The sequence below is a fragment of the Haliaeetus albicilla genome, chromosome 11 (genome assembly GCF_947461875.1).
Source record: "Haliaeetus albicilla chromosome 11, bHalAlb1.1, whole genome shotgun sequence".
In the NCBI taxonomy this organism is placed as follows: domain Eukaryota; kingdom Metazoa; phylum Chordata; class Aves; order Accipitriformes; family Accipitridae; genus Haliaeetus; species Haliaeetus albicilla.
Genome location: NC_091493.1, coordinates 42,804,189 through 42,828,223, shown reverse-complemented (window position 1 = coordinate 42,828,223; position 24,035 = coordinate 42,804,189). Strand labels below are relative to the sequence as shown.

The 24,035-nt window shown below is 66.9% G+C and overlaps 2 protein-coding genes across 9 annotated transcripts; one reads left to right on the top strand and one right to left on the bottom strand.

Moving 5' to 3' along the window:
* Positions 1-786: 786 nt before the first annotated feature.
* On the bottom strand, positions 787-24,025 carry COL5A3 (collagen type V alpha 3 chain). Of its 7 annotated transcripts, none has more exons than XM_069797479.1 (69): positions 23,925-24,025; positions 21,883-21,993; positions 19,670-19,829; positions 17,634-17,801; positions 17,263-17,476; positions 17,030-17,192; positions 16,380-16,502; positions 16,063-16,209; positions 14,869-14,979; positions 14,631-14,792; positions 14,432-14,479; positions 14,279-14,320; positions 14,142-14,204; positions 13,876-13,950; positions 13,636-13,719; positions 13,501-13,557; positions 13,323-13,376; positions 13,152-13,205; positions 12,960-13,013; positions 12,791-12,844; positions 12,665-12,718; positions 12,537-12,581; positions 12,277-12,330; positions 12,072-12,116; positions 11,792-11,845; positions 11,646-11,690; positions 11,469-11,522; positions 11,315-11,359; positions 11,167-11,220; positions 11,014-11,058; positions 10,711-10,764; positions 10,377-10,484; positions 10,242-10,295; positions 10,104-10,157; positions 9,790-9,834; positions 9,225-9,278; positions 9,016-9,060; positions 8,786-8,839; positions 8,548-8,601; positions 8,418-8,471; positions 8,219-8,326; positions 7,973-8,062; positions 7,827-7,880; positions 7,532-7,639; positions 7,306-7,413; positions 6,877-6,930; positions 6,681-6,734; positions 6,435-6,542; positions 6,227-6,280; positions 6,017-6,070; positions 5,875-5,928; positions 5,699-5,752; positions 5,416-5,523; positions 5,191-5,244; positions 4,853-4,906; positions 4,595-4,648; positions 4,423-4,476; positions 4,160-4,267; positions 3,914-3,967; positions 3,774-3,827; positions 3,547-3,654; positions 3,410-3,463; positions 3,170-3,205; positions 3,001-3,054; positions 2,612-2,855; positions 2,329-2,441; positions 2,089-2,157; positions 1,723-1,959; positions 787-1,618 (listed from the first exon to the last, which is right to left on the bottom strand). In XM_069797479.1, the coding sequence occupies exons 3-69, from the start codon at positions 19,746-19,748 to the stop codon at positions 1,472-1,474; spliced, it is 5,325 nt and encodes a 1,774-aa protein (XP_069653580.1). In that variant the 5' UTR covers positions 19,749-19,829; positions 21,883-21,993; positions 23,925-24,025; the 3' UTR covers positions 787-1,471. The 7 variants fall into 7 exon arrangements, with proteins under 7 accessions (XP_069653580.1, XP_069653579.1, XP_069653583.1 ...); XM_069797478.1 differs by lacking the exon at positions 23,925-24,025 and adding an exon at positions 23,115-23,240; XM_069797482.1 differs by lacking the exon at positions 19,670-19,829.
* On the top strand, positions 21,186-23,151 carry RDH8 (retinol dehydrogenase 8). Of its 2 annotated transcripts, none has more exons than XM_069797494.1 (6): positions 21,186-21,342; positions 21,974-22,135; positions 22,211-22,390; positions 22,472-22,565; positions 22,653-22,836; positions 22,927-23,151. In XM_069797494.1, exons 1-6 carry the CDS (start codon positions 21,237-21,239, stop codon positions 23,149-23,151), a joined length of 951 nt encoding a protein of 316 aa, XP_069653595.1. In that variant the 5' UTR covers positions 21,186-21,236. The 2 variants fall into 2 exon arrangements, with proteins under 2 accessions (XP_069653595.1, XP_069653596.1); XM_069797495.1 differs by having other exon boundaries at positions 21,228-21,342; positions 21,891-22,135.
* Positions 24,026-24,035: the final 10 nt, after the last annotated feature.

Sequence of the window (24,035 nt, the reverse complement as noted above, 5' to 3'; positions counted from 1 at the left end):
GCCCCCGCCCCGACCGGGGCCCCCGTCGCTACCGAGCGGGACCCGCCGCCGGTGGCTGCAGCAGCGGCTGTTACCGGCCCGGTGTATGGGGCGGGGGGGGGGGCGTTCGCCCGGTGGGAACCGGGTCGGGCTGGGCGGAACCGAACCGGGCTGGACCGAGCCGAGCCGGGAAAGGAGGGAGGGAGGGAGGGGGGAGGTGACCGAGCATCCCCCCCCCGCCCCCCGCCCGCCGTGGTACCCGCATCCCGGCCAGGGGATGCTCGGGGTGCGCGGAGGGACCCCTGGTCCCCTCACCGGGGATGCCCCGGGTCCCCTTTTCTGGCCCGGTCCCCCCTCCGGGGATGGAGATTTTGGGGGGGGGGGGCAGCCCTGGGTCACCCTCGGGATGGAGATTTGGGGAGCGGGGGGAGCAGTCGGGGTACCCGGGTCCCGCTGGGCTCGGGTCCTGCTTCCACCGGCGCTCCATGCCCAGGTGCCAACCCTGCCCTCGCAGCCCCCCACCCCGGGGGGGGGTGTCCCCCTCTAAGCCATCCCTTGGGGACACGGCGATGGGTCCCCAGGGTGGGGGCAGCTCTCTGGGACTCGGGGGGGGGGTGGCAGGAGGGGCTGGCAGCGGGCACGTGCCCAAGCCGAATCCCCGCGTGCGATGGCCTCGCGCGCCCTCGTGCAAGCGGAGACACGAGGCCGGCAGCCTCAGGGCGTCACGAGCCCCGATTTGGGGCGCGCAGCCCCCCCCCCCCCCCCCGTTTCCATGGAAATCGGCAAGGATTTGGGATGGGAGACGGCTTCGATACAGTCGGTTTATCGTACAGTAACTGCAACGGCACTGGGACCGGGGGCTGAGCCTTAACGTACGGCCCCAACCCTGTCCCAACCTCCCCACGTCCCCTCTGCCGCGCCGGACGGGCTCTGCCATGAGCTGGGGCGATCCCCGGCCAAGGGGTGGGGGGGGCTCCCCCCCTCCACCCGCTCCCCTCAAGGAGGAGGCAGAGAATTGGGGGGGGGGGGATGAAGGAGGAGGTTTAACACCCCCCACCCCGGGTCATGTCCTGGCCTGGGGACACCGGCTCCGCGACGGCCGGGGAGGGGGCTGGATCCGGGCCCGTCCGGTCCCCGCAGGCATGGGGATGGGGCTCGCGGCGTCGCTGTGCCAAGGGCACGTCCAGTGCTTCACTAAGGGGGCTCTCGGGGAGCGTTGTAGCACCACGGGGAGGGGGGGCTGGCTCGAACCCCCTCCCTACAGCCTGGGGCACCCTGCCCCAGCTTTCCTCCCCCCCCCACTGCAGGGAGCCGTTAGTATAAATAAGGGGGGGCTGTGCAGGCAGGAGGGGATGGCACTGCGGCGGCTCCGAGTCCTGAGTATGCCAGAGCAGGCCCTGGGTCACTGTCCCTGGCACGGGGGGCGGCGGAGGGAGCGGAGAGCCCCCCCCCTTCCAAGCCGTCCCTCCCCGCGCGCTGTCCGGGGCCGCGCTCAGCCCATGAAGCAGACGGGTCCCAGCTCGAAGCCAAATTTCTGATTGGTGTCTCCAAAGTCAACGACGGCCACATCCATCAGGGGCAGCCACTCGACGCGGGACGAGGTCACCTCCAGCACTGTCCGCTCCTGGCCACGACGTCCCTGCAGGAAGGCAGCAAACGTGGCGTACCGGGTTGGCCGGGGACACGGCGTGCGGGACGAGCGACGGGAAGGAGATTCGGGGTCCTCGCGGCTCGGGGACTCACCTGGCAGCCGTCGTGGAGGGCACGGATGGGGGCAGCTGGGTGGTTGTGCCCCAGCTCCTCCTCGTTGGCCCCGCGGAAGCGCAGGGCGCGGGCAAAGGTGCCGGCGTGGGCATCGTACCAGGCGGCGGCGTGCTGGCAGTTCAGCGTGAAGTTTTGGCGGGCACTGGCACTCAGGAGACGCAGGAAGGTGAGTTGGGTCACAGGCACGGCGTTCCCGTCCGTGTCCACGTAGGAGAACTGGAGGGGGGGGAAGACAGGACAGGGGCTGAGACACAGACACCCGCCTGCCCAGCGGCCGGGGTGATGCCACGCAGGGGGTCCACCTTTCCCCCCACCCTCAGGCCGGATAGCATGAGGAGCTCCCACCTTCTTGCCCCTTTTGAAGGTGCTGTACCACGTCCCCGGCTTCTCCCTGTTCCAGGCGGCCAGTCGGACCTGGGGGTGACAGAGACGGTGTCGGGGGTGAAGCCTCTCCAACCCCCGGCGCCCCAGAGCACAGGGAAAAGTGAGCCCCAAACTGCCCCCATCACGTCCCGGCTGGGAGGGCTGCTGGGGGAGGGGGTGTTTTTGGACACCCAGATCCTCTCTGCCCTCGCCCAAACTCACAGCCTCAAACTTCTTATCGGGGAAAAGACAGGTCTCGCCGCCGGCTGTGAAGTTACAGAAAACGCGGAAGGCGTCGCGGGAGCAGCCCTGGTTGGGGTCAATCCAGTATTCGCCTGGGAAGGACAGACAGACGGATAGATGGTCCAGTTCCTTGCTGGCTCTGACCAAGCCTTGGCCAGGGACACTCCGTGCGGGCACCGCCTGGCATGATGTAAAGTCCCCCCCTCCATCGGAGGGGGTTTTGGTGTTCCCTCTCCCTCAAACTGGCCCCCCAAAACCTCACCGTCCTGGAGGTGCGGGTGGCAAAGCTGCAGCTCTCTGCAGACCCGTGCGGGACTCTCGGGGGTGCCCAGGGGCCGTCTCAGCTGCTCCACCTCGGTGCGCAGGGAGCTGAGCGACGCGTACACCTCCTCCAGCCCCTCGTAATCCAGGGGGGCTCCCTGCTCCCCTGGAACCCCTTTGGTTGCCCGCCGGTGCCTCCTGCTCCGGCTCGAGGGCAGCGGCTCGAGCAGCTCAGCTGGGCGGCCCTGGGACAGAGAGGGATGAAGGGAGAAGGGATGAGAGCAGATGGGGGGGCCAGGTGGTAGGATGAGGGGGGGTCCGGGGACATCAGAGCCCTCCCAGGAGGGGACAGACATGAAGTGGTGCCTGTCCAGAGCATCACTTACTCACCGGCGGTCCCGGGGGACCGGGGGGGCCTGTGTCACCTCGGGGACCCAGAGCACCCTGAAAAAGAAGTGGACTCAGCACCGTAGCACTTGACTCCCTGCGACAGGCCCCGGGTTCTCCCTGGGGAGCACATTAGGAGCTGCCCCCCCACCCATCCCTCCCCAGCACTCACCGGCGAGCCTTTGGAGCCCTTCTGGCCCAAGGGTCCCTGCGGGGAAGAGAAGAGAGGAGAGGGGCACTGGCCAGGCACATGGTGATCCCATGGCAGCTGCCCCTGACCCCCTCCCTGAGGCTTGGGCTCCCCACTACCCATCTCACCCTCCTGGGGGATGAAGCCCCTAGGGGTCTGCGGGGGAGTTAAGGGCAGGCGGGAGACCCTTGGTGAACCCACATAGCACAGGCAGATACTCACTGAGAGCCCGGGGGGGCCGGGGGGCCCAGTGGGGCCGGTGGGTCCAGCCAAACCCTGTGGGTAGAGAGAGCATCAGCCCCTTGCCTCCCCCCACGTTCACCCAGCCCCTGAGCTCAGGGGAGACCCCAAATACTCACAGGGTCTCCTTTGGGTCCTGGGGGACCCTGAATGCCTGGAAGCCCCTGGTCTCCTTTCTCCCCCATCTCTCCTGGTGGTCCAATGAGCCCAATCAGTCCAGCGTGGCCCTGGGGGCAAAGGGCAGCGTCAGACAGCCACCTCCCCAGGACCAAGGGGGCTCGGGGATGAGTCCGGGTAAGGGACGGTAAGGGACCCCAGCTCCTGCATGACCGTCACCTCGTCTCACCTTATCTCCCTTGTGGCCGGGGTCTCCCTTGAGGCCAGGCAAACCCATGGGACCCTGCAAGAGGCCAAGAGGGTGTCACGCACCCTGGACCGTGCTCAGCTCAGATCACCCGTACCCAGGGCTCGCTCACCCTGACTTACCAGGGGGCCGGGTGGTCCCGCTTGTCCTGGAGCCCCCAGCAGACCTTGTTCACCCTGGAAGAGACTCGGTGTGGGCGAGAGGCCTGAGGCTGAGCCCCCCCAAAACACCCCTCCAAGCTGTGACCCCCACAAGCTGCACCCATCGTGCCCAAGGGGACGTCCCCCAGTTGCAGCTGGCCAGGGCTTTGGGGACACAGGCAGCCGCACATGGGCACGGAAAAATCCTCCCTGCAGCCCCCGACTCACGGCAGGGCCGGGGATCCCGCGCAGTCCTTCAGAGCCCGGCCGTCCTGGTGGCCCCTGTGCCCCCACGGGCCCCGTCTTCCCAGGTGGCCCCTCTGTGCCGGGTTGTCCCTGGAGACAGAAGGACAGACAGAGCTGAGGCCAGCACCCCTCAGGACCCAGCCTCACCTCTCCAGGGTGGGGGGTCTGGCCCTGTCCCAGGCTGGTGGAGGCTTCTGGAGGGGAGTGGGTTTGGGGAGCCCTGGGGTCTACCGGCCACTGCTCACCTTGGCACCCTTCTCGCCCTGACGGCCCTCACGCCCCATTGGTCCCGTGGGTCCCTGGACGAGGGGACAGAGACACCAGGAGCTGCACATTGGCCCTGGCCAGCCCCGCTCGCCGTCCCACTTCATCCCGCGCTGTGCCTCTCCATCTCACCCTCGCCATTCCCCTACTTACCCTCCGTCCAGGGGGACCTGGGGGACCCGGCTCCCCTGAAGCGCCCGGCGGACCCTGAAACGAACCCAGTGGGAGTTTGGGGTGAGGGGAGAGTTCCACAGCCAGGACTGGGGGAAGCGTGGAGGGCGAAGGGTGTGTAAGAGCCCTGGGAAGCAGCACAGCTCAGCTAGAGCCCCTGGAGCCCCCCAGCCTAGGGTGGTCCCGCTGGGAATGTGACCCCCCTTTTGCGGCTGTGATATCGCCAGCTGCCCCACTCACCGGCAGACCGGGGTCCCCGCTGTCACCTTTCTCTCCAGCAGCTCCATCCAGACCCTGCGACACAGGGGAGGGTGAGCACTCACCTAGCCAAGCCCCCCCAGCTCACCCCTGAGCTGTTGAGACACCGGGCAGCACCGACGAGGCGGAATGGGCAGAGAACCACAGTGTCCTGGCAGCTCCCAACTCAATCACCACCCCAGGCTGATGGCAGCGAGGCAGTGGGTGACACCGGAGAACCATGGGGGAACGTGGGGCCTGGCTCCAGCCCTGGGAAAGCCCCAGGAGTGGGGCTACTTCTGCTCTGCGGCCCCTCTAAGGGGTGAGCAGGGGCTACTCACCGGCACGCCGGGGTCTCCGGGGGGACCAGGATCACCAGGGAAGCCGATGGGACCCTGCAGAGAGAAGGGGACACGAGCGTGGGACTGAGAGGGAGCCCCAGATCTTCTGCGTGCTGGGAAAGCAGAGGCAGGGACAGGGATTAGTGCCTTGCAGGGCTACTAGGGAAGATGCGGGGGCTCGGGACAGCATGCCCCTGCCTCTCCGTGCTTGCTCCTTCCCCTTACCAGGTTGCCTTTGGCTCCATCCTCTCCTGGTGGGCCCTTCTTGCCAGGAGGTCCAGCTGCTCCCGACTGCCCTGCGTCTCCCTTCTCCCCCACATCTCCTTTCACACCCTGCAGAGGGACAGGGTGGGAGGGTCACATTAGAGCAGGGAAGGGGAAGTTTGGGCAGTAAAATGTTCACCAGGAGCTCTGCCTGTGCTTTCTGTGGCCAGCCAGAGCAGGATCTGGCCCCCGCTCTCCTTGTCTTGCCTCTAAAAGACACCCTGTTCCCCTCTGCAATACTCACGGGTGGTCCGGGCTCCCCTGCGGCTCCAGGATCTCCCGCTTCACCTGGCTCACCCTGGGTGAGAAAAGCAACGGGGCAGATGCTGCCGGGTGCTGGGCTGTGCAGGCAGCTCTGCCCAGCCCCAGCACCCAGACTGAGACCCACACCGTCCTCCGCCCTCCCAAATGTGGGCTTACCTTTTCTCCCACGGCACCCGGCTGTCCCACGCCACCTGGCATTCCCTGGGGACCCTAAAGGCAAGAGGATGGGGGGTACCCACGTTGGGGGCAGCCCCTGCCATCATTAGCCCCTGCCGAGCCCCCCTAGGGCTGTACTCACCTCGGCACCGCTGGGTCCCTGCGGCCCACGGGGTCCCGGTGCGCCAGGGGGGCCCTGTGGGGAGCACAGAGGGGGGGTCAGACTGCAAAGGGCAGCTGAATCGTGCAGCTCCCATGGGAGGGGGAGACGTGGGAAGCTGGAGACGAGGCAGAAGGAGGTGGAGGGGGAGCGGTGGGTGTGCAGAATGGGACGGCTGCGGGGTTTCCTTACCATGGGGCCAACGTCTCCGTTCTCACCCTTCTCGCCCGGTGGGCCTGGCATGCCCTGCGGGGATCACCAGTTAGCTCAGGGGGTCCAGAAGCCCCTTGGACAAGGCAGAGGGTGCCCTGGCCCAGGCAGGCTGCGCAGAACCCGCAGCCACATGTCCCTCGTCCCCTCCAGCCCAGCAGACCCAATCCCACCCCTCTCTGCTCCCTACCTGCAGGCCAGGGGGGCCGCTTAGGCCAAGGTGACCCCGCGATCCCTCATCTCCTTTCTGCCCAAACATCCCCTGCTGCCCGCGGCGCCCTGGCTCCCCATCCGCTCCCTGCAAAGGGAGAGGTTGGGGTCAGTGCTGCCTGCCCCACAGAAACCCCAATGTGTGGGGTGGGAGGGCAGGGAAGGGAGCCAAGAGGGAAAGGTGGGGTTCAGTTGAGGGAATAAATGGGGTGGGAAGGGTGCTTACCGCGGGGCCAGGGTGCCCGATGGGTCCCTGAATTCCTGTCGGTCCAGGGGGGCCCTGTGGGACCGGAGCACCCACATAGGGTTAGGGCAACCCCCAAACATCTCCCACCTCGCTGCTGCCATCTCCCCGCCTGCTCCCAGAGCTGCTCTGCCCCTCGGAGAACCATCCCTGGGCAGAGCAGCCCCTCAGCACTCACCGCCTCGCCCTTGTCGCCTTTGCTGCCCTTCTGTCCGGGAAGCCCCATCTCGCCCTGCCGCAAAGGGAAGATGGTGAGAGTCCGCGGCCGGTGAGAGATGGTGAGAAGGGAGTGCTGGCAGCCAGGGAAAGCTGCCATGGCTGGGGAGCCACAGCCAAGGAAATCCCAGCACCAGGGAAACCTGCCACCACCTGGGAAGCAGTGCCAAGGAAGCCTGCCAGGACCAACAGCCCGTTGCCGCCCAGGAAATCCCTGCTCCTGGGAAGCCATAGAGGAAACCTGCCCCATCCCAGAGGTTCCTCAGCCCTGGAACATCCCCCAGGCAAGGGGACTTGTCCCCAAAGCCCATCCCAGGCATCCCTGTGCTGTCAGTAGTGAAATGACGAGGAGCTATTGCTAGAGGTGCCAACTTGTGCCCCTCTGACTTACCTTGTCCCCATCTTCTCCGGCGGGGCCAGGGGGTCCACCTGGGCCCGGCAGCCCCACAGGACCCTGGATCCCATCATGCCCGGCTGGACCCATGGGACCTCGCTCACCCTGCGGGCAGGAAGGGGAAGGGCTGAGAGCAGGGCTGGCTGGCACCCATGGGAGACACAGCTTGTCCCAGCGCTGTCCCATACCTCCTGCCTCACCCCACACACCCTCTCGCACCTACCGGGGAGCCCTTCTCGCCAATGGGACCGGGGGGACCCTGTGCACCCCCCCGGCCCGGCAGTCCAATGCCTCCAGCAGCCCCCGTGGGGCCTCGCTCTCCGGGGGAACCCTGGGGAGAAGAGAGAGGTGGGGTGGAGGGAAGAAGGCCCCGGCAGTCTTCCTCCTCTCCAAAGAAACATTTATCAACTAGAATTTTAAGCAGGGTGGCAAAATTGCTTCCCAAGGAGTATATATATTCCAAGGGAAACCCCAAAACTCCAGATAACCCCTCAAATGTCATGATGCTTTGTACTCACTGTGGGTCCAGGGGGACCAGGGGGACCTTCCCCACCCTTCAAGCCAGGTGGACCCTGTAGAAGGGCAGGGAAGATGGTTAGAAGGGACCCTACTCCTTCTCCAGAGGGCCATAAAAGGCTGTGTCCAAGCCTGGGACAGCACTCACCGTCTCTCCAGGTGCCCCCCGTGTGCCGGGAAAGCCGTGGATGCCTGGGGGGCCGCTCTTACCAGGGATGCCAGCAGGCCCAGGGTCCCCCTGCAAGGTGGAGAGGAGTAGCAGAGAGCTTTGCTCTGTCCCCACCAAGTCGGGGGGAGCCCTTGTTCCCCGCACAGCTCAGAGGGGACCCAGCCCCGCTTGGCTCAGGCTTGTGGTGGTCCGGGTGAGAGGTTGGACCCCCAGCACGGCTCCTACCTTGGCTCCTTCTCGGCCAGCAGCTCCAGGCAGGCCCTGTTCTCCAGGGGGGCCAGGGGGGCCTGGGTGCCCCCTCTCTCCCACGGGCCCCGTCTCACCTGATTTACCCTGCAGGGAGAGAACAGGGTGAGCATCTGGGGGTCCCTCCACCAGGCTCACTTCAATACAAACACCTCCTGCCTCCATCCCCAGTGCTCACCTGGGGTCCCACCACCCCTGTGGGGCCAGGGGGGCCAGTTTTGCCATGAAACCCCTGCAGAGGAGAGAGGGGTTAATGCTGGGTATTGCCAGGAGTCCCCTCCCCGAGGCAAGGGAGGCAGAGGACCTACCGGCTCACCACGCTGTCCCGGGTGTCCTGGCAAGCCGTCCTTCCCAGCGGGACCCTGAGCAGGAGCAGAGGTAACGGGGTGGGGGATACAGGCTACGTAGCTGGGCTCCCCTCTCCGCTGCCTGCACCCGACAGGGCGCAGTGGGAGGACAAGGACGTGCCAGCCTGATTCTGTCCCCCGCACGGTCTCAAGCACAGGCAGGACCAGGGCAGGACCATGTGCAGCCATCACCACTTACAGGGGGACCTTTCGTGCCTGGGAAGCCGTTGGGTCCTTGTGGACCTTGGGGACCCTGTGAGAGGGAGAGAAAACCCACAGTCAGTGGCAGAGGGACTTTTCCCATGGCCCTGCAGCACCCAGATCCTCTCCCCACGCCCGGCATCCTATTTTCCCCGGTGCTTGGTCCCTTCCCGGGGTGCTTTTGCAGGAGGACACCCCCCTGCAGTGCATCGACCACCCCTCACTTACCTTCTCTCCCACTGCGCCAGGGGCCCCATCATGGCCAGGATCTCCCTGGGGAGACAGAAACAGGCTGAGGGCAGCAGCAAAGACCCCCACCCTTCCCACCACCCCACATCAGACCCCCTGCCAGCACCCACGGCCGAGGGGCCCTGAGCACGGCGGAGAGATGGGGACGTGGGGGATAGCGGGGACCCCGTGGCCAGGCTCCCACCTACCTTCGGGCCCGGTTTCCCTGTGGGACCAGGCAGACCTCGCTCCCCTGGGAGGCCCTGCACAGGTGGGAGGCAAAGAGGGGGTGAGGTGTGGGGCAGGGAGCAGGGCTTGGAGTGGGGGTACAGGGTAGGGAGAGGGGCTGGGAGTGGGGTGGGAAGCTGGGGGACTAGGTTGGGAGTGGGGCAGGGATGCGGGAGGAACATGGCTGGCCCCAGGGTGGTTCCCATGGGATACAGGCAAAAGTTTGGAATCTGGTCACCACAGGTTACAGTGGTCCCCATGGTCTGGTTGTCATGGGAAACAACCAGCTCCAGCCTGATACTGGCAGGCTGCGGAGCATGTTGCTGTGGGATACAACAGACCCCCAAGCTCGGTCGCTGTGGGTTACAGCCAGCCCTAGGATTGTTGCCATGGGATACAATCCACCCAGGAATGGTTGTGGTGGGATGCAGCTGGACCCTGGGATGGTCACGGTGGGATACAGCCAGCCCTCCGGTAGTCACCAGCCAAAGCACACGGGGTGATTCCTCTCACCCCGAGCTTGAGGCTGGGGCTGCGGTTACTCACCGGGGGCCCTCGCTGTCCCGTCTGCCCAGCCTGGCCAGCCTTGCCCTGCGGGGAAAGAAGAGGAGGTGGGGAGAGCAGAGCACAGGGCAGACCCCCACATGTCCCCCGAGGGGACAGAGCGTGCCCAAGCGCATTTGCGAGAGGACACATAACACGGGAATGGAGAGGGCCATGCGGCTGGGTCCCTTCCTCGGCTTTCAGCTCAGCCCAGCCCCACTCTGGCTCGCAGAGGGGGTGGCAGAGCAGGATGTGGGGGACAGAGAACGGCCTGGAGGGATGGGACAGCATGATACAGAGGGACAGGGCTGACTCACCCTCTTGCCTTTCTCTCCTGCCAGCCCCATGGGACCCTGGAAGCCAGTGGAGCCCTAAGGAGAGAGGACAAGTGATAACCCAGGGCCGATGAGGCACCTGGGGTCCCAGGGACACACCAAAGTCTCCCCCGTGCTCACCTTGGGGCCCTGGCGCCCAGGATAGCCCGGGAGACCCGGCACTCCCAGCTTGCCCTGCAAGGGAGAGAGCAGAGCTGAGCCACAGGCTACAAAGGATGCGGGGACGGGGACACAGGGACACAGGGCTCCCCTCACCTTCTCACCAGCAGGGCCGGGAGCACCTGGTTCCCCCATGGGACCCGTCTGCCCCTTCAGCCCCTCGGGGCCGTCCTCACCGCGGGGGCCCAGCGGACCCTGGTCACCCTGGAATGGTAATGCAGAGGTGCGGGGAGCACGCTGCCCGGGGGGACAGGGCTGCTCCCTCAGGTCCCAGCTGTCCCCACAGACAGAGCTGTGTGTGTGTCCCCTGGTTCCATACCACCACCCCGAATCCTGCAGCCAGCCAGCAAAAACTCATGGGGTTTCACAGCACCCGCAGCCACCCCACACAGCCCTGATGAGGAGACCCCCACATCAGGACCCCACTTACCCTGTCGCCCTTGGGGCCCATGTCCCCCTTAAAGCCGGGGAATCCATCTTCTCCCTGAACAAGAGGCACATTTTGGGGGGCTGAGACTGCATTAGCTCTGGTACAAGCCCCAGATGGGGTCACAGTGTGGGGCTGAGCCCCAAATCCCAAAATGGAGGGGCTGGCCCCAGCTGCAGCCCAGGCATCCCCCCACCCGCAGCTATCTCAGGGCAAGGACGAGTGCCCCCCAACACCAGGGACCCACAGATACCACAGGACAAGGACCCCTGTCCCCTGCTGTCCCCTCTCCCTGACACCTCTTACCTTCTCCCCTTTGCTGCCCTTCAGGCCCCGCAAGCCAAAAGCTCCCTGCAGAGACACAGAGGGGTTGGAGGGGAGACCCCAGCCCAGGGGACACCGCCTGACCCCCCACATCGTGCCTTGGCAGAGCCTGGTGGAGGGGGAGGCTGTGCTTACCTTCACCCCACGGGGTCCTGGATAACCAACGGGACCAGGGGCACCCACAGGGCCCTGGGGACAGAGAGTCAGCAAAAACAGGACCCTCCCCTTGGAAAGAGGACCCGATCCCCTCCCCCAGGGCACGAGGTGGGGATCAGTCCCTTACCTGAAGGCCCTTCTCTCCGGCTGGCCCTTCTCGGCCAGGGTGACCCTGCAGGGATGCGCAAGATGTGAGTCCCAAGCCGGGACGGTGATGCTGCCCTGCGGTCCCCGTTCTGCCGGGGACCGGAGTGACTGCACAGCCCCTCGCCGGTACTCACCGGGGGCCCGTCGGCCCCAGCCACACCCTGTATTCCCGGCTTCCCTGGCAGGCCCTGGGCAAGAGGAGGACGTGTGGGGATGCAGAGGGACTGGGGTCATCCCTGCAGCTCCCCACCACCCGCTCAGAGCTGGGGCAGCTCTGGACTCCCCCCCATCCATGCTGGATCCTGACTCACCTTCTCCCCTGGCAGCCCAACGGGGCCCTGGGGGCCAGGCAGACCCTGCCAGAGAACAGACCGGGGTGCTGAGAAGGGACTGAGGGAGCACCTGAGCCCCCAGCCCCGTGGGGACACCCCACTGGCCCCCTATCACCTTCACGTACCTGCGGACCGGGGTTCCCTTGCTGTCCCGGGGGTCCCGGCTCCCCATGGATTCCCTTGGGGGGGCAGAGAAAGTCCATTAGTGCAGCAAAAAGCCCCCTCAGACCCCAGGATGTGCCACTCTGACCCTCACTGTACCCCTGTGGACCCTCCCAGCCCACGCACCCCACGAGGGCACGTGGGAGCTCTCGCCCCAGCCCTGCCTCCCCCTCCCTGGAGCATCCCAGTCTCTCGCTGGCTAATTCGGGCTAGATGCTCCTGGGGGGGCCCACTGACACCCACCACATTGCCTTTGGGCCCCGGCGCTCCATCGATGCCGCTGGCACCCTGCAGAGGAAGGAGGGAGGATCAGGGTGATGCTGCGCCCCAAGGTGACGCCGCACCAAGGACGATGCCGTGCCCAGGCTGATGGGTGACAGAGAAAAATCCCTTTGGTCCAAGGTGAGGACAGATGGACAGACAGACAGGCAGAAGCGGTGTCTCATACCGGTGGTCCGGGGGGCCCAGGGGAGCCACGTGAACCGATCAGGCCTCGCATACCCTAGGGCCAAGGACAGAGGGGTCAGTGAGGGCTCAGATGGCTGCACTGACCCCAGCACCCCATATTCCTTAGGGTGGGGGAATCCAGTGCCCAAATCTCTCCAAAAAGGTGCAGGGAGAAAGCTGGGGACCAAGCTTGCCCCCCACCAGTCCTGGGGCTGGGGGAGAAGCCAGGGCAGGCACCCAGTGCCAGCAGCAGGTACTTACAGGTTCCCCAGGCTGCCCCCGAGGTCCCGGGAGGCCGTCCGAGCCCTAGAGAGAACAGAGTGGAGCTGAGCACATCCACCAACACCAGCAGGGCCTGACCCTTCCCCATCCCTCTCCACGCTCCTCACCTTGGTGCCTTTCTCCCCAGGGGGGCCCGCTGGTCCTGGTTTCCCCACATCACCCTGCAGAAGAAAGAGGGTGAGGCGGCATGGGGACGGTGGTGGCAGGAGGGGACACGGTGCGGTCCCACTTACCCTGTGGCCCTTCTCGCCTGGCAGCCCCGGCAGCCCATCGAAGCCCCTGTCACCCTGTGGGGTAGGACAGGCATCAGGCTGAGCCCACATCACCCCCTGCCACACAAGGACCTGGGTGTCCTGGCCCCCCACCCTGCTGCCAGCACCGATACCACCCCACGCACGAGACCTTGGGTCCGGTTTCCCCCGGGAGACCCCTGGCACCATCCGCTCCAGCACGACCCTGCAAGACAAGTCGAGGGAGTGGGAAGGGGCCCGAAGCTCAGAGCCCCTCGGGACGGGGATGGGAAAGGGGCACCCTGGCACATGACAGTGGACCAGGATATTTGGGGGAGGCAAAACCTGAATCTCCAGTGCTTACCCGTCTGCCCAGCTTCCCTGGCGGCCCCGGTGGTCCCTGCATTCCCCGAGGACCCTGATGGAGAAGAGGGGAAGGCATCAGGGCTGGGCTTGCCTGCAGCCTGCCAGACCTCTGCCTGGGGCATAAGCCTGCACACCCTCTCCTCGCACAGCCCAGCCAAGTGAGACTCACCCGTGGCCCCATGTCCCCCGCATCTCCTTTCAGTCCTGGGTGTCCAGGTAGACCCTACAAAAACAGGAGAGCATGGAGACCCCACCATGAAGGTTTGCTCGAAGTGGAGATTGGCCCAACAAGGTGCATCTTCGTGGGGTGGGCACCCTGCAGAGGCTGCCACACCAGCCATACTCACCAGCGGTCCTGGGCGGCCGGTCAGCCCCATGGGACCTGGGGGACCCTTCATGGCAAGCTGGGGAGAGAAGGGAGGAGAGGGGTGAGGGGGAGTGGGGAGGCTGGGCAGGGGAGACTGGTCGTGAGGGGTCCATACCTTTGCCTGCTGCAGGATCGCTTGGGCTTGGGCTTCTTGGAAAGAGACAGTGGGACCCTTGAGGGAGTCTCCACCGAACTGGAACTGGGAGGAAGGAGCAGGGTGAGGGACAAGGGGAGCCACCAGACCCCAGCCCTGGGGACAGCCAGCTCCGTGTCACCTAGAGAGCTGTCACCTGCCAGACTCCACAGGGAGCAGGCGGCAGGGTCCCCGAGGATCCCGTCCTGCCCCAGCACTTACTGGCAACATGATCATGGTCCCCGCTGGGCCGCGGATTCCATCAGCTCCTGGCAGCCCCGGCCGTCCTGCGGGACCCTAGCAGAGGGGAAGCAGGGGATAAGCCGTCATCACACCGGTAGAAGCCAGGCTGTCAGGTCAGGGCTTGCAGCTCCATCGCCCCACGTGCACGCCGGCATGTACCAGCAGGACTGCCGGGACGCCTGCGGCCCCAGCCCTGCCACAGGGCAGCTCTGGCCCCATCGCAGCCCTCCCCGTCTGCTCTGTACCTGATCTCCAGGGTCCCCGGGCAGCCCTGGGAGCCCCGGTGGTCCCAGGGGACCTGTTTCCCCCTGTGGAGAACACAGAAGCATGTTAATGCTTTGGCACCTCCAATCCCTTCCCACCGCAGCCCCTCGCTCCTCACCGCAGGGCCTGGGGGTCCCGGCGGCCCCTCGAATCGCCAACCCTAAAGGAGAAGAGAGCAAGCCACGTCCTGCGAACCGTCTCAGATGGGTAGCCCTGGGGTGCCACAGAGGGCTGGGGTCACACGTCCCCAGGGGGGCTGTGCCCCACTCACCGGTTCCACGATGGCTGGCTCGCCCTTCTCCCCCTTCAAGTTAGGCTCCTGCAAAACATCAGGGTGAGGAGAATCAGCCGAGAGCTGGGCTGGAGTGAAGGGCTCCGAACCACCTACATGGCTGCTGGACCCCGTACTGTGGCCCCAGCTCAGCCAGCGGTAGCTGGGGGGGGGTCCCAGTTCTTGTCCCCAGCATTACCTGGGGAGCCTGGATCACCGTCTCCTCCCGCTCAGCAGGGCCGAACCGCTCCCGGCTCGCAGGGTCCCCATCATAGTAGTCCTCATAGCCCGGCAGCTCCGTGCTACCAGCCCCAGCGACTCCATCATCTTCAAGTTCAAGCATAAGCTCCTCGCCAGTGTCCTAAGAGATGGGGAGACGCTGGGGTTGTGAAGGAGAGGACCCTCCTGCCTGCCCCAGCCCCCAGCCCTGGTGCTACCTCGAAGGGGTCGGTGCCGTTCAGGGTGACGCTCACGGTGGTGGCAAGGCTGGAGGGGACCGGCGGCAGGAAGCTCTCCTCCATGGACGGCGTCGGTGTGGGCGCGCTGGCCTTGGGCGATGCGGAAAGGGCGCAGGGTGAGGAAGGGAGTGCTGCAGCAGAGGGAGGTGCTGGCCCATGACCCTTGTGGGGTCCTGCAGGCCGGCAGGGCCAGGGGATGCCCTGCTTTTGGCGGGGGGCCACGGTTGGACTCACGATGTCCCCACCCCACCACAGCCCCTGCCTGGCTTTGGGACACAGGAGCCGTTCCCCTTTTGGGGCAGAGGGGAAGGCAAGCCAGTGCTCGGCAGCTGCTGCTCCCAGGCGTGGGGGCGGCCATTCCCTCACACACAAGGGCTGCATGGTCCGTGGCTCCAAGCAGCACCTGGAGCACAGCCACCCCTCGCCGGGTCTCTCCGGCCGGGCTCAGCCAAGGCTGACTCATCGGCAGGAGGGGCCACCGTCCCCGGGCCGCCCTTGGCCGGCACCGCCGTCCCCAGCTGCAGCCGTGACCCATTTCCAGAGCCAAAGGGGCCGAAGGCAGAGGTGCGGGGCGCTGCCTCCTGCCCTGCCCCGGCGTCTCTGCCCAGGGGATCCCAACCGGCTCCCAGGACACGCTCCGTAAGGCCAGGAGCTGTGGGGATGGCTCAGCCCCAAGTGCCAGCAGGATCGGCAACCTTGTGGGGATGCGCCGGCTGCCCAGGCTCCCTCGAATCCCGAGGGGAAGCCGTTCTGGCCAGAGTCCTGCAGTCACATCCAACAGACCCAAAGGTCCGGCTCCATGGAGGCCAGAGAGGCTGGAGCCGGCCTGCTTTGCCCTGGACTGTGCAAAGATGAGGCTGAGAGTTGCTTTGGATGCAACAGGCCGCATGTGGCACAGCATGAGCTTTGTGTATGGGCACTGCCAGCTCCGGGATGCATCTGGGTCTGCCTCGGGCCATGCACACCTGGAGCCGCTCTGCATTTAAGCCGGATTTGGGTCCCGGCTGTCCCACCTCAGCATGAGGAGCCAAGCTGCGGCACGGCGCTGGCTGACAGGCACTGGGGAGCTGCGGAGCGGGCACGCCACAGCCAAGCACAAGCAGCAGGTTAGCAGAGCTGGGTTAACCAAGGTGGGTTAAGCAGCCGCAGAGGCGGGTTAGTCACGCTCTCTACCTGGCTGGCCGTGACGGAGGGCACAGAGGTCTCATGCTGCTCCAGCAGCTCCTTGTTCCTCCTCTTCTTGCCCTTGCCCTTCCGCTTGCCTTTCCCCTTTCCCTTCTTGCCCTTCCTACGTGGGGCAGCGGTGGGCTCCGGGCTGCTCTGCAAGGGGCAGCGCAGACGCCGGCAAGGAGAGAAACGTGGGCGTCAGGGGCCCTGGCAGCTCCCCCCACGGTGACACCAAGCCTGGCAGTATCCCTGTGGGCTGCCTGGCAGGGTGGGGGCTCCCAAGGGTCCCCCCAGCCTTTCCCCTTCCCAGCTTGAGTGCTTACCTCCTCCGGGAAGGGGGCTAGGAGGGGGTAGAGCAGGGGCTGGTCGCAGCCTGGCATGTAGAGATGGCAGTAGGAGTGGGCAGCCTCGGGGTCAGCCACAATCAGCAGCTGCTGGACATCACCCTGTGGCAGAGAAGAAGGGGGGAGCACGAGGGAGTGGGTTTTCTGCCCCCCCCCCCCCCCATATCTGCACCCCGAGCCAATCAGGTGTCCACGCACACCCCAGACATGCGTGCAAGAGCCGGTGCTCGTGGCCAGCCCTGTCCCTGCAGTAGCCGGCCGGTCCGTGGGTGGCTTGGGGCAGCCAGTGTGGACACCCCCTCGGCCGGGTGGAGGGTGCAGGGGGTGGCGAGTGAACAAAGGGACCCTTGTCTGCCTGCTGGGGACAAAATGGGGGGGGGCAGCCCCACTCGCCTCGCTGCCTCAATGCTGCCTCTTTGCTCGTGGCCCCTGACATTTGCAGTGGGCAGGAATGTAGGGAGAGGAACCAGGGCACCCCACAGGGACAGAAAGCAGCCCCCAGTGCAACTGGGGCCTCTACCGACCACGGCAACCGGGTCCCCCCGCCTTCCCCGGACCCCTCACCACCAGGGCAAGGATGCTGTGGGACAGCCAGGGCCTCTGGCACATGGATTTGGGGAGGGACCCACCTCGAACACCTCCTCATCCAGGAGGCGGGCCCCAAAAATCGTCACCCCCTCAGTGCTAACGAGGGGCTGAGGTCCCCGCTCCAGCGGCAGCGTGGCGAGGAGGTGACAATCCACCAGCAAGGAGACGTTGGTGCCCTTCACGGCCAATGCCACGCGGTGCCACCTGCGGAGACGGGACTCGGTCGCAGTGAGAGGGGCCGGAGAGACCCCCTGTACTCCCCTCCGGCACTCACCTGCCATCGGCCAGGTTGACCCTGCGGAAGACGGGGTACTGCTCGGGGGCCGGCCGGCCCTCCTGGTCCTCATAGAGGAAGACGGGCGAGAGTCCAATCTCCATGCCCAGCTGCTGCACGCCTCGCTCATCGTAGATGGAGAGCAGGAAGGCTTGTCCTCCACGCCGAGCACGCACTGTGGCCAGGATGGAGAAGTCCTCAGGGAAGGAGCCACCTGCAGCAGGGAGGAAAAGGAGCAACCATCAAGCTAAGCCCCCCCGATGCACCCCAAGAGGTGGCTCTGCACCCTGAAAGGGGATGCTCGCCCTTGGAGCGGCTCGGTTTGCACCCCACAATGGGCTCGGCGGCCCTGCGGCCACCCGGTGCCGTACCAGGGAAGAGCTGCCTGGTGGGTGCGCTGAGCTGGGTGCGGTTGTCCACGCGGAAAGCGAAATCAGGGTCTTCGGTCCCCGGGCGCTGCGGGCAGATCCCAGCAGTGACGGAGACGCCATCCCGGCCGTCCTGCATGCCCAGCATCTGCAGCACGTCCACGGGCACCGCTGCAGGGCAAGAGGGGACCCTTCAGGGGGTGGGGACCCACCGGAGACACCCCAGCCGTTGTCTGTGCTTCCAGCCGGGGACCGCGGCTGCATCCCCATCCCCCTGCCTGCCTCCTGCCAAGCCGGGCCGGCCCGGTGCCAGGCAGCTGTGTGGGCCCAAGGTCCGGTCCCGCAGCCGCCAGATTCCTTCGCCGCATTCCTCCGCCCCCGGCCCTGCTCTGCACCCCACGGCACGGCTGCACCCCATGGGGCGGGAGGGCTCCGTCACCCATGGGAGATCCCTGTCACCCCCTAAGCACAGCCTGGCTGCACCCAACTGGGGGCCTGGGGAGACGGTTGGGGGTGCTGCCCTCTCTCCGCAGGGAGCCGGACCCCAATCGTCGCCTGCGCCTGGGCGCTTGGAGGGTTAATCCGGCACAGCCAGGTGTGTATGGGGGGGTGCGGGCTGGGGGCTATGACTGCAGCCACATCAGAGAGCACCAGGGCCCCCCCCAGCCCGGGGCTGCACCCACCCTCCCTGCCAGAAAGGCCTGTCCGGGCAGGCCAGGCAGGGGGATCCAGGGGGGCAGCAATTCCTCCCGGGGCTCCCCAAACTGCCCCCAGCCCCCCCCCCCCCCCCCAGCCTGGCTGGGGCACCCCAAGCATAAGCGGGGACATGGTAGGACAGGACCAGGCTGGGAACTGGCTGACCCCGCTCTGGTCAAGCCATCTCTCAGGCCCTTCTGACCCCGGCACATGGGTCCGGCTTCCTGCCGGCGCTCCCCGGGGAGAGCCATCACCCGGCCATGGCGTGCCGGGGTGGATAGGGACCCCCCCCACGATCTGGGAACCCCCAGTACAGGGTTGGTGGGTGGCCCTGGAGTGGCTGTACCGGCCAAGCCCCTCCAGACTCCAGACCCGGGCGTGTGCGGCATGGGTGACTCAGGGAGCTGGGAGGGGGGGACAGGGGTGCCGGTGGCTCGGCATCGCTCCTGGTAAAGCCAAGGGGTAGGGTAGGGTGCGGCAAAGCTGGTGGGAGTGGGACGAGGGGCCCCCCCCCCAGCCCCCCATGGCCTCCGGGAGCCCGTGCCAGTGCTTATCCCCATTATTTACGCTTCAGGTGGTTCCCCAGACTCCCCCCCTCCGTTGCCCCCCCAGGCCAGCCAGGGGACCCAGGCACCCGGGGCTCCCCACCCCGCCTGCTCCCCCGTCCCAGGGGCAGCAACCCCACCAAGCGACCCGGGGGATTACACCCCTGCCCCGGGGGGTGCACCCCCTCCCTACAGGGAGCACCCCCACCGAGGGACCCGGGGGGAGCACCCCTGCCCCTGGGAGAGCACCCCCACCCACAGCCCCGTGGGGTGCACCCCTACCAGGGGACCCACAGGGAGCACCCTCGCCCTGGGGGGGAGCACCCCTGTCCCACGGGGAGCACCCCCACCAAGGGACCCGGAGGAGCACCCCTGCCCTGGAGGAGCACCCCCAAGGGACCCACGGGAAACACCCCACGCCCCGGGGTGGGGAGGGGGAGGCTGTCCCTGTCGCCAGCTGTGCCACCCCACGGCTGGAGCCACGGGGGACCCCCAGAGTCCCAAGGGGTGCCCCGACCCCCCCACCCCGGGACGCCGTGGCCCCCCCCCGGCCCTGTCCGTGGTGCTGAAGGCGGCGGCGGGGCCCCCGGGGGCCCCCACGCGTGACAGCAGCGGGGATCCCACGGGGGCATCCGCGACCCCCCCCCCCCCGGTCCCAACACCGGGGGTCTCGGGGCTCAACCCGCCGGTGTCCCCCACCTCCCCGCGGAACTGAGGCGGGGGGTGTGGGGTGGCCAGAAGAGACACGCGTGGGCGTGGGGTGTGTCCCCCCCCCCCAGCCCACCCGGTACGCGTTACCTGCCCTGGCTGGGGGCAGCCCCTGCAGCAGGGTGAGGAGAGCGGCGAGGAGCGCGGCGGGGACCGGGAGACCCTCCATGCCCGGCCCGGTGGGTGCCCGGTACCCGGTACCCGGTACCGGAGCTCGTAGCCCGCCCTGTCCGCTCCAGGCTCGTCGGGGCTGCGGGGAGGGGATGGGAGGGGAGGGGAGGACCGGAGGAGGACCGGCTCACCGGGAGCCCCCGCCTCCCGTCCGGCCCACGGGCGGGTCCCGGGACCGACACCGGCCCCGGGTGGTCCCGGCTGCGAGATCCCACCGACCCGAACGGGGCCAACGGGAGAGAGAGACTTCAGCCCCGCTGCGAGGTTTAGGGGGACAGGGCCCCCCAAACTGCTCCCAGCCCCACAGCAAGGTTTAGGGGTGCAGAATACCCCCCACACCCTGCTCCTAGCCCCACTGCGAGGTTTAGGAGTCCACGGCCTCCCATCCTGCTCCCAGCCCCACAGCAAGGATGGCGGGTTTTGGGGTGCAGAGCTCCCCACCCTGCTCCCAGCCCCACAGCAAGGATGGGAGGTTTTGGGGTGCAGAGCTCCCCATTCTGCTCCCAGCCCCACAGCAAGGATGGGAGGTTTTGGGGTGCAGAGCCCCCGTCCTGCTCCCAACCCCACAGTGAGGTTTAATGGTGCAGAGCCCCCCCCGCCCCACTCACAGCCCCACAGCAAGGATGGCAGGTTTAGGGGTACACAGCCCCATACTCCACTCCTAGCCCCACAGCAAGGACAGCAGGTTTTGGGGTGCACAGCCCTCCACCCTGCTTCCAGTCCCACAGCGAGGTTTAGGGGTGCAGAGGCCCCCCCCCAAGCCCCCCAGCAAAGATGGCAGGTTTTGGGGTGCATGGCCCCAAACCCCACTCCTAGCCCTACAGCAAGGACAGCGCATTTTGGGGTACAAAGCCCCCCACCCCACTCCCATCCCTACACCAAAGCTGGGGATTTTGGAGCACCCATCCCCACAGCAAGACTGGAGGGTTCGGGGGACCCCCCTACCCCACGGCACAGCTGCCGCTCGGCTGGGCTGGTCCCCGGGGCCCGGCTGGCCGGAGTCGCCCCATTGCCTCATCGCCTGAGTCACGGTCGCTCGGCTCCGCTCCCCCGGTTTTCCATTTCCCGGCAAATATTTACCGTTGTCTCTGCAGTAACAAGCCCCCGCGGATGCCCCCAGCCCCCCGAACCGAGCCTCTGCCCACTCCCACACGGGGCTCTGGTGGCAACACAGCCCCCTCCCCAACCCTCAGCCGCCTTGTCCCAGCTCCCCCACGGACCTCCATGACAGTTTGGGGGGCTGTGGGGTCCCCGACAGGCCCAGGGTGGGCACCTGGCTACGGGGCCGCAGCCACGCGTGCCATCGCCTGTCCCCATCCACGTCCCCGAGGGCTGCCGCGCGCCGTATCGGCGGGCAGGGGAGAGGGCCGTGGCCCAGCGGACCCCCGTGCCCTCCCCAGGGCAGCCCTGGGGAGGTTGATCCTGCTCCCACGTGACGCCGGGTCCTGATCTCATAAGAGACTTTGGACTGCAGGCTAGTGCAGCCATGGCCACCCTCGTGCCCCGCACCGTCCTCATCACCGGTTGCTCCTCCGGCATCGGCCTCGCCGTCGCCGTGAGGTTGGCGCAGGACCCCCAGCAACGCTTCCATGGTAAGAAGCAGGGAAGGGACCCTTCCACATTGTCCTGGGAGGGGACCCACAGCCCCACGTCTGCCCCAGCAAGGCGGGGATGGGAGCCCTCCAGGATGGGGCAGCAGGCTGGGGAGGGTGCAGCTTTTGGGGTCCCTGTCCATCCAGCCCCAGAGGCTTTCTCCCCACAGCCCCCAGGACTTGAAGTCCCATGGCCCCAAGCTCACAGCCCCCCCCCGCCCCGGAGAGCCGAGGTGTCCCTGTGCCCCCCACCCACCACCCTGCCAGGCGGAGGGGAGTTGGGGACGTGGGGCAGCCCCACGGGGACACAGATGGCACGAGCAGCGCACGGCTGCGAGCGCACATGCGTGTAACCGGGTCTGGCGGCACACTCCCACCCAGGTGGACGCACACGCATGCAGTGCCCTCACACCATCCTCGTTCCCATGCCACCCATTGTCATATACACACATGTGTGTCCCCACAACTCCGCTGCCCCACCACCAACCCCGCACCAGGGCTGGGGATTAGTCCCGAGGGGGAGATTAAAGGCTGTGTTACCAAAGCAGCTTAGGGAACATCATCCCGGCTTGACCCTCCGACCCCGGCTGGCATCTGGGGTCCCCCTGACCGGGGCTGGGGCTCCCCGCAGTCATCGCCACCATGCGGGACCTACGGAAGAAGGAGAAATTGGAGGAGGTGGCCGGACCAGCGCTGGGAAAGACGTTGAGCATCCAACGCCTGGATGTCTGCAGCGACAGCTCAGTGGCAGAGTGCATGGAGAACATCCCCGGGGGACGGGTGGATGTGCTGGGTGAGCAGGGTGGTGGGTGGGGGGCCACAAGGGGAGGCTGGAGGGGGTCTCTGAGCCCCCCACACTGTGCCACAGTGAATAACGCCGGCGTGGGGCATGTCGGTCCGGTGGAGAGTATCAGCGTGGAGGAGATGAAGCGCATCTTCGAGACCAACTTCTTTGGGGTCGTGAGGATGATCAAAGCCGTCCTCCCCGACATGAAGCGGCGACAGAGTGGTCACATCGTGGTCATCAGTAGTGTCATGGGGCTGCAGGGTGAGGTGTGGGGGGGTCCCACTGTGTGGGGGTCTCACTCCAGGGGTTGTCTTGATGAGCTCAGCCCCTCTCTGCTCACAGGGATTGTCTTCAATGACGTCTACGCCGCCTCCAAGTTTGCCGTGGAGGGGTTCTGCGAGAGCCTGGCCGTGCAGCTGCTGCAGTTCAACGTCTTGTGAGTGTGATGGGGCGCAGGGAGCACCCCAGAGGGCCCAAGGGTGGCTCTGGACCCCCACCCTGAGCACCCGCCGTGGTCCCACAGCGTCTCCATGGTGGAACCGGGCCCCGTGAACACGGATTTTGAGTTGAAGCTGATGGAAGAGGTTTCACGCTCCGAGTTTCCCGGCACCGACCCGGCTACCGTGCGGTACTTCAAGGACGTATACCTGCCGGCTTCCCACGAAATCTTTGCCACGCTGGGGCAGAGCCCTGCCGCCGTGGCTGAGGTGTGGGGCTGAGAGGATTTCTGGGGGGGGATGCTCTGGGCGCCGTTCCCAGCCCTATGCTAGCCCTGAGCCCCTCCTCTCCACTCACAGGCGATCGTGAATGTGATCAGAGCCAGGCGTCCGGCTTTCCGCACGCAAACCAACAGCCTCTACACGCCGTTGGTGGCCCTCAAGTATGCGGATCCCTCGGGGGACCTGTCCGTGAGGACCTACTACCGCCTGCTCTTCAACTACGGCACCCTCTTCCACCTCAGCATGGCTGCCCTGCGGTGCCTCACCTGCGGCTGCTTCCGACGTAGGGTCACCCCGCTCTGAGCGGGGCACCCCAGGGAGGGGAAGCTCGGTCCCTTGATGATGGGGAGGGGGCTACGGCCACGGTCCCGCACCCCTCCCCAGCATCACTCACAGCAGGACAGATGGACAGGACCGGCGGCTGAACGCATCCCCCGGGGTGTCAGAGCCGGGGGTGGGGGGGGTCAACTGGCAGGATGGGGTCCCGGTGGGGCTGAGCCCTCCGTTGGATGGAGAGGAGGGTGGGGAGCCTTGGGGGAGCCTGGGGGTGGTGGTGGTGGGGAGCCTTGGGGGCAGTTGGGGGAACCTGTGGGGTGAGGAGCTGGGGTAGGGAGAGCCTTGGGGAACCTTAAGGGCTGGGCGGCCTGAGGGGCTTTGGGGAACCTGGGGGGCTCTGGGGGACCTGGAAGTGTTGGGGAGCCCGGGGGGGGTGTTGTCTGAGGAACTGGGAAGCCCAGGGCAGGGCTCTGGGGGACCTGGAGCTATTGAGGTGGTCTCTGGGGGGGCTCTGGGGAACCTGGGAAGCCCAGGGCAGGGCTCTGGGGGTGTTGGGGAGCCTGGGGGGAGGGTCTGGGGGACCTGGGGGTGTTGGAGGGGGGCTCTGGGAGACCTGGGGGGGCTCTGGGGGACCTGGGAAGCCTGGGGAGGAGCTCTGGGGAGGGTGGGGAGCCTGGGAGGAGGGTGTGGGGGACCTGGGGGGGGCTCATGAGGACCTGGGGAGCCCGGGGAGCGGGCTCTGGGGGTCTCCAGTAAAGTGTGTGACTTCGCCCCCCCCACAGCCGTCCCCTCGCACTGACCTTCGCGCCGGCAGCGATACGGGACGGCGGGACCGGGGGTTCGCCGGGCAGGGCCGGGGTGGGGGGGCGACGGGACCCGCGGGGCGGCGGGACCGGGGGGGGGGGGAAGGC

What these genes read in the sequence shown, in the direction of transcription:
- COL5A3 (XM_069797479.1), bottom strand. Translation starts at nt 19,748, where the DNA reads ATGGAGGGTCTCCCGGTCCCCGCCGCGCTCCTCGCCGCTCTCCTCACC. An exon ending in ACGGCACCGACCCCTTCGAG is followed by an intron (nt 14,793 to 14,868) that starts GTAGCACCAGGG and finishes CCCATCTCTTAG; the next exon opens with GACACTGGCGAGGAGCTTAT. An exon ending in GGGGGCAGCCTGGGGAACCT is followed by an intron (nt 12,331 to 12,536) that starts GTAAGTACCTGC and finishes CCTTGGCCCTAG; the next exon opens with GGTATGCGAGGCCTGATCGG.
- RDH8 (XM_069797494.1), top strand. Translation starts at nt 21,237, where the DNA reads ATGGCCACCCTCGTGCCCCGCACCGTCCTCATCACCGGTTGCTCCTCC. An exon ending in CCCCCAGCAACGCTTCCATG is followed by an intron (nt 21,343 to 21,973) that starts GTAAGAAGCAGG and finishes GGCTCCCCGCAG; the next exon opens with TCATCGCCACCATGCGGGAC. An exon ending in CTGCTGCAGTTCAACGTCTT is followed by an intron (nt 22,566 to 22,652) that starts GTGAGTGTGATG and finishes GTGGTCCCACAG; the next exon opens with CGTCTCCATGGTGGAACCGG.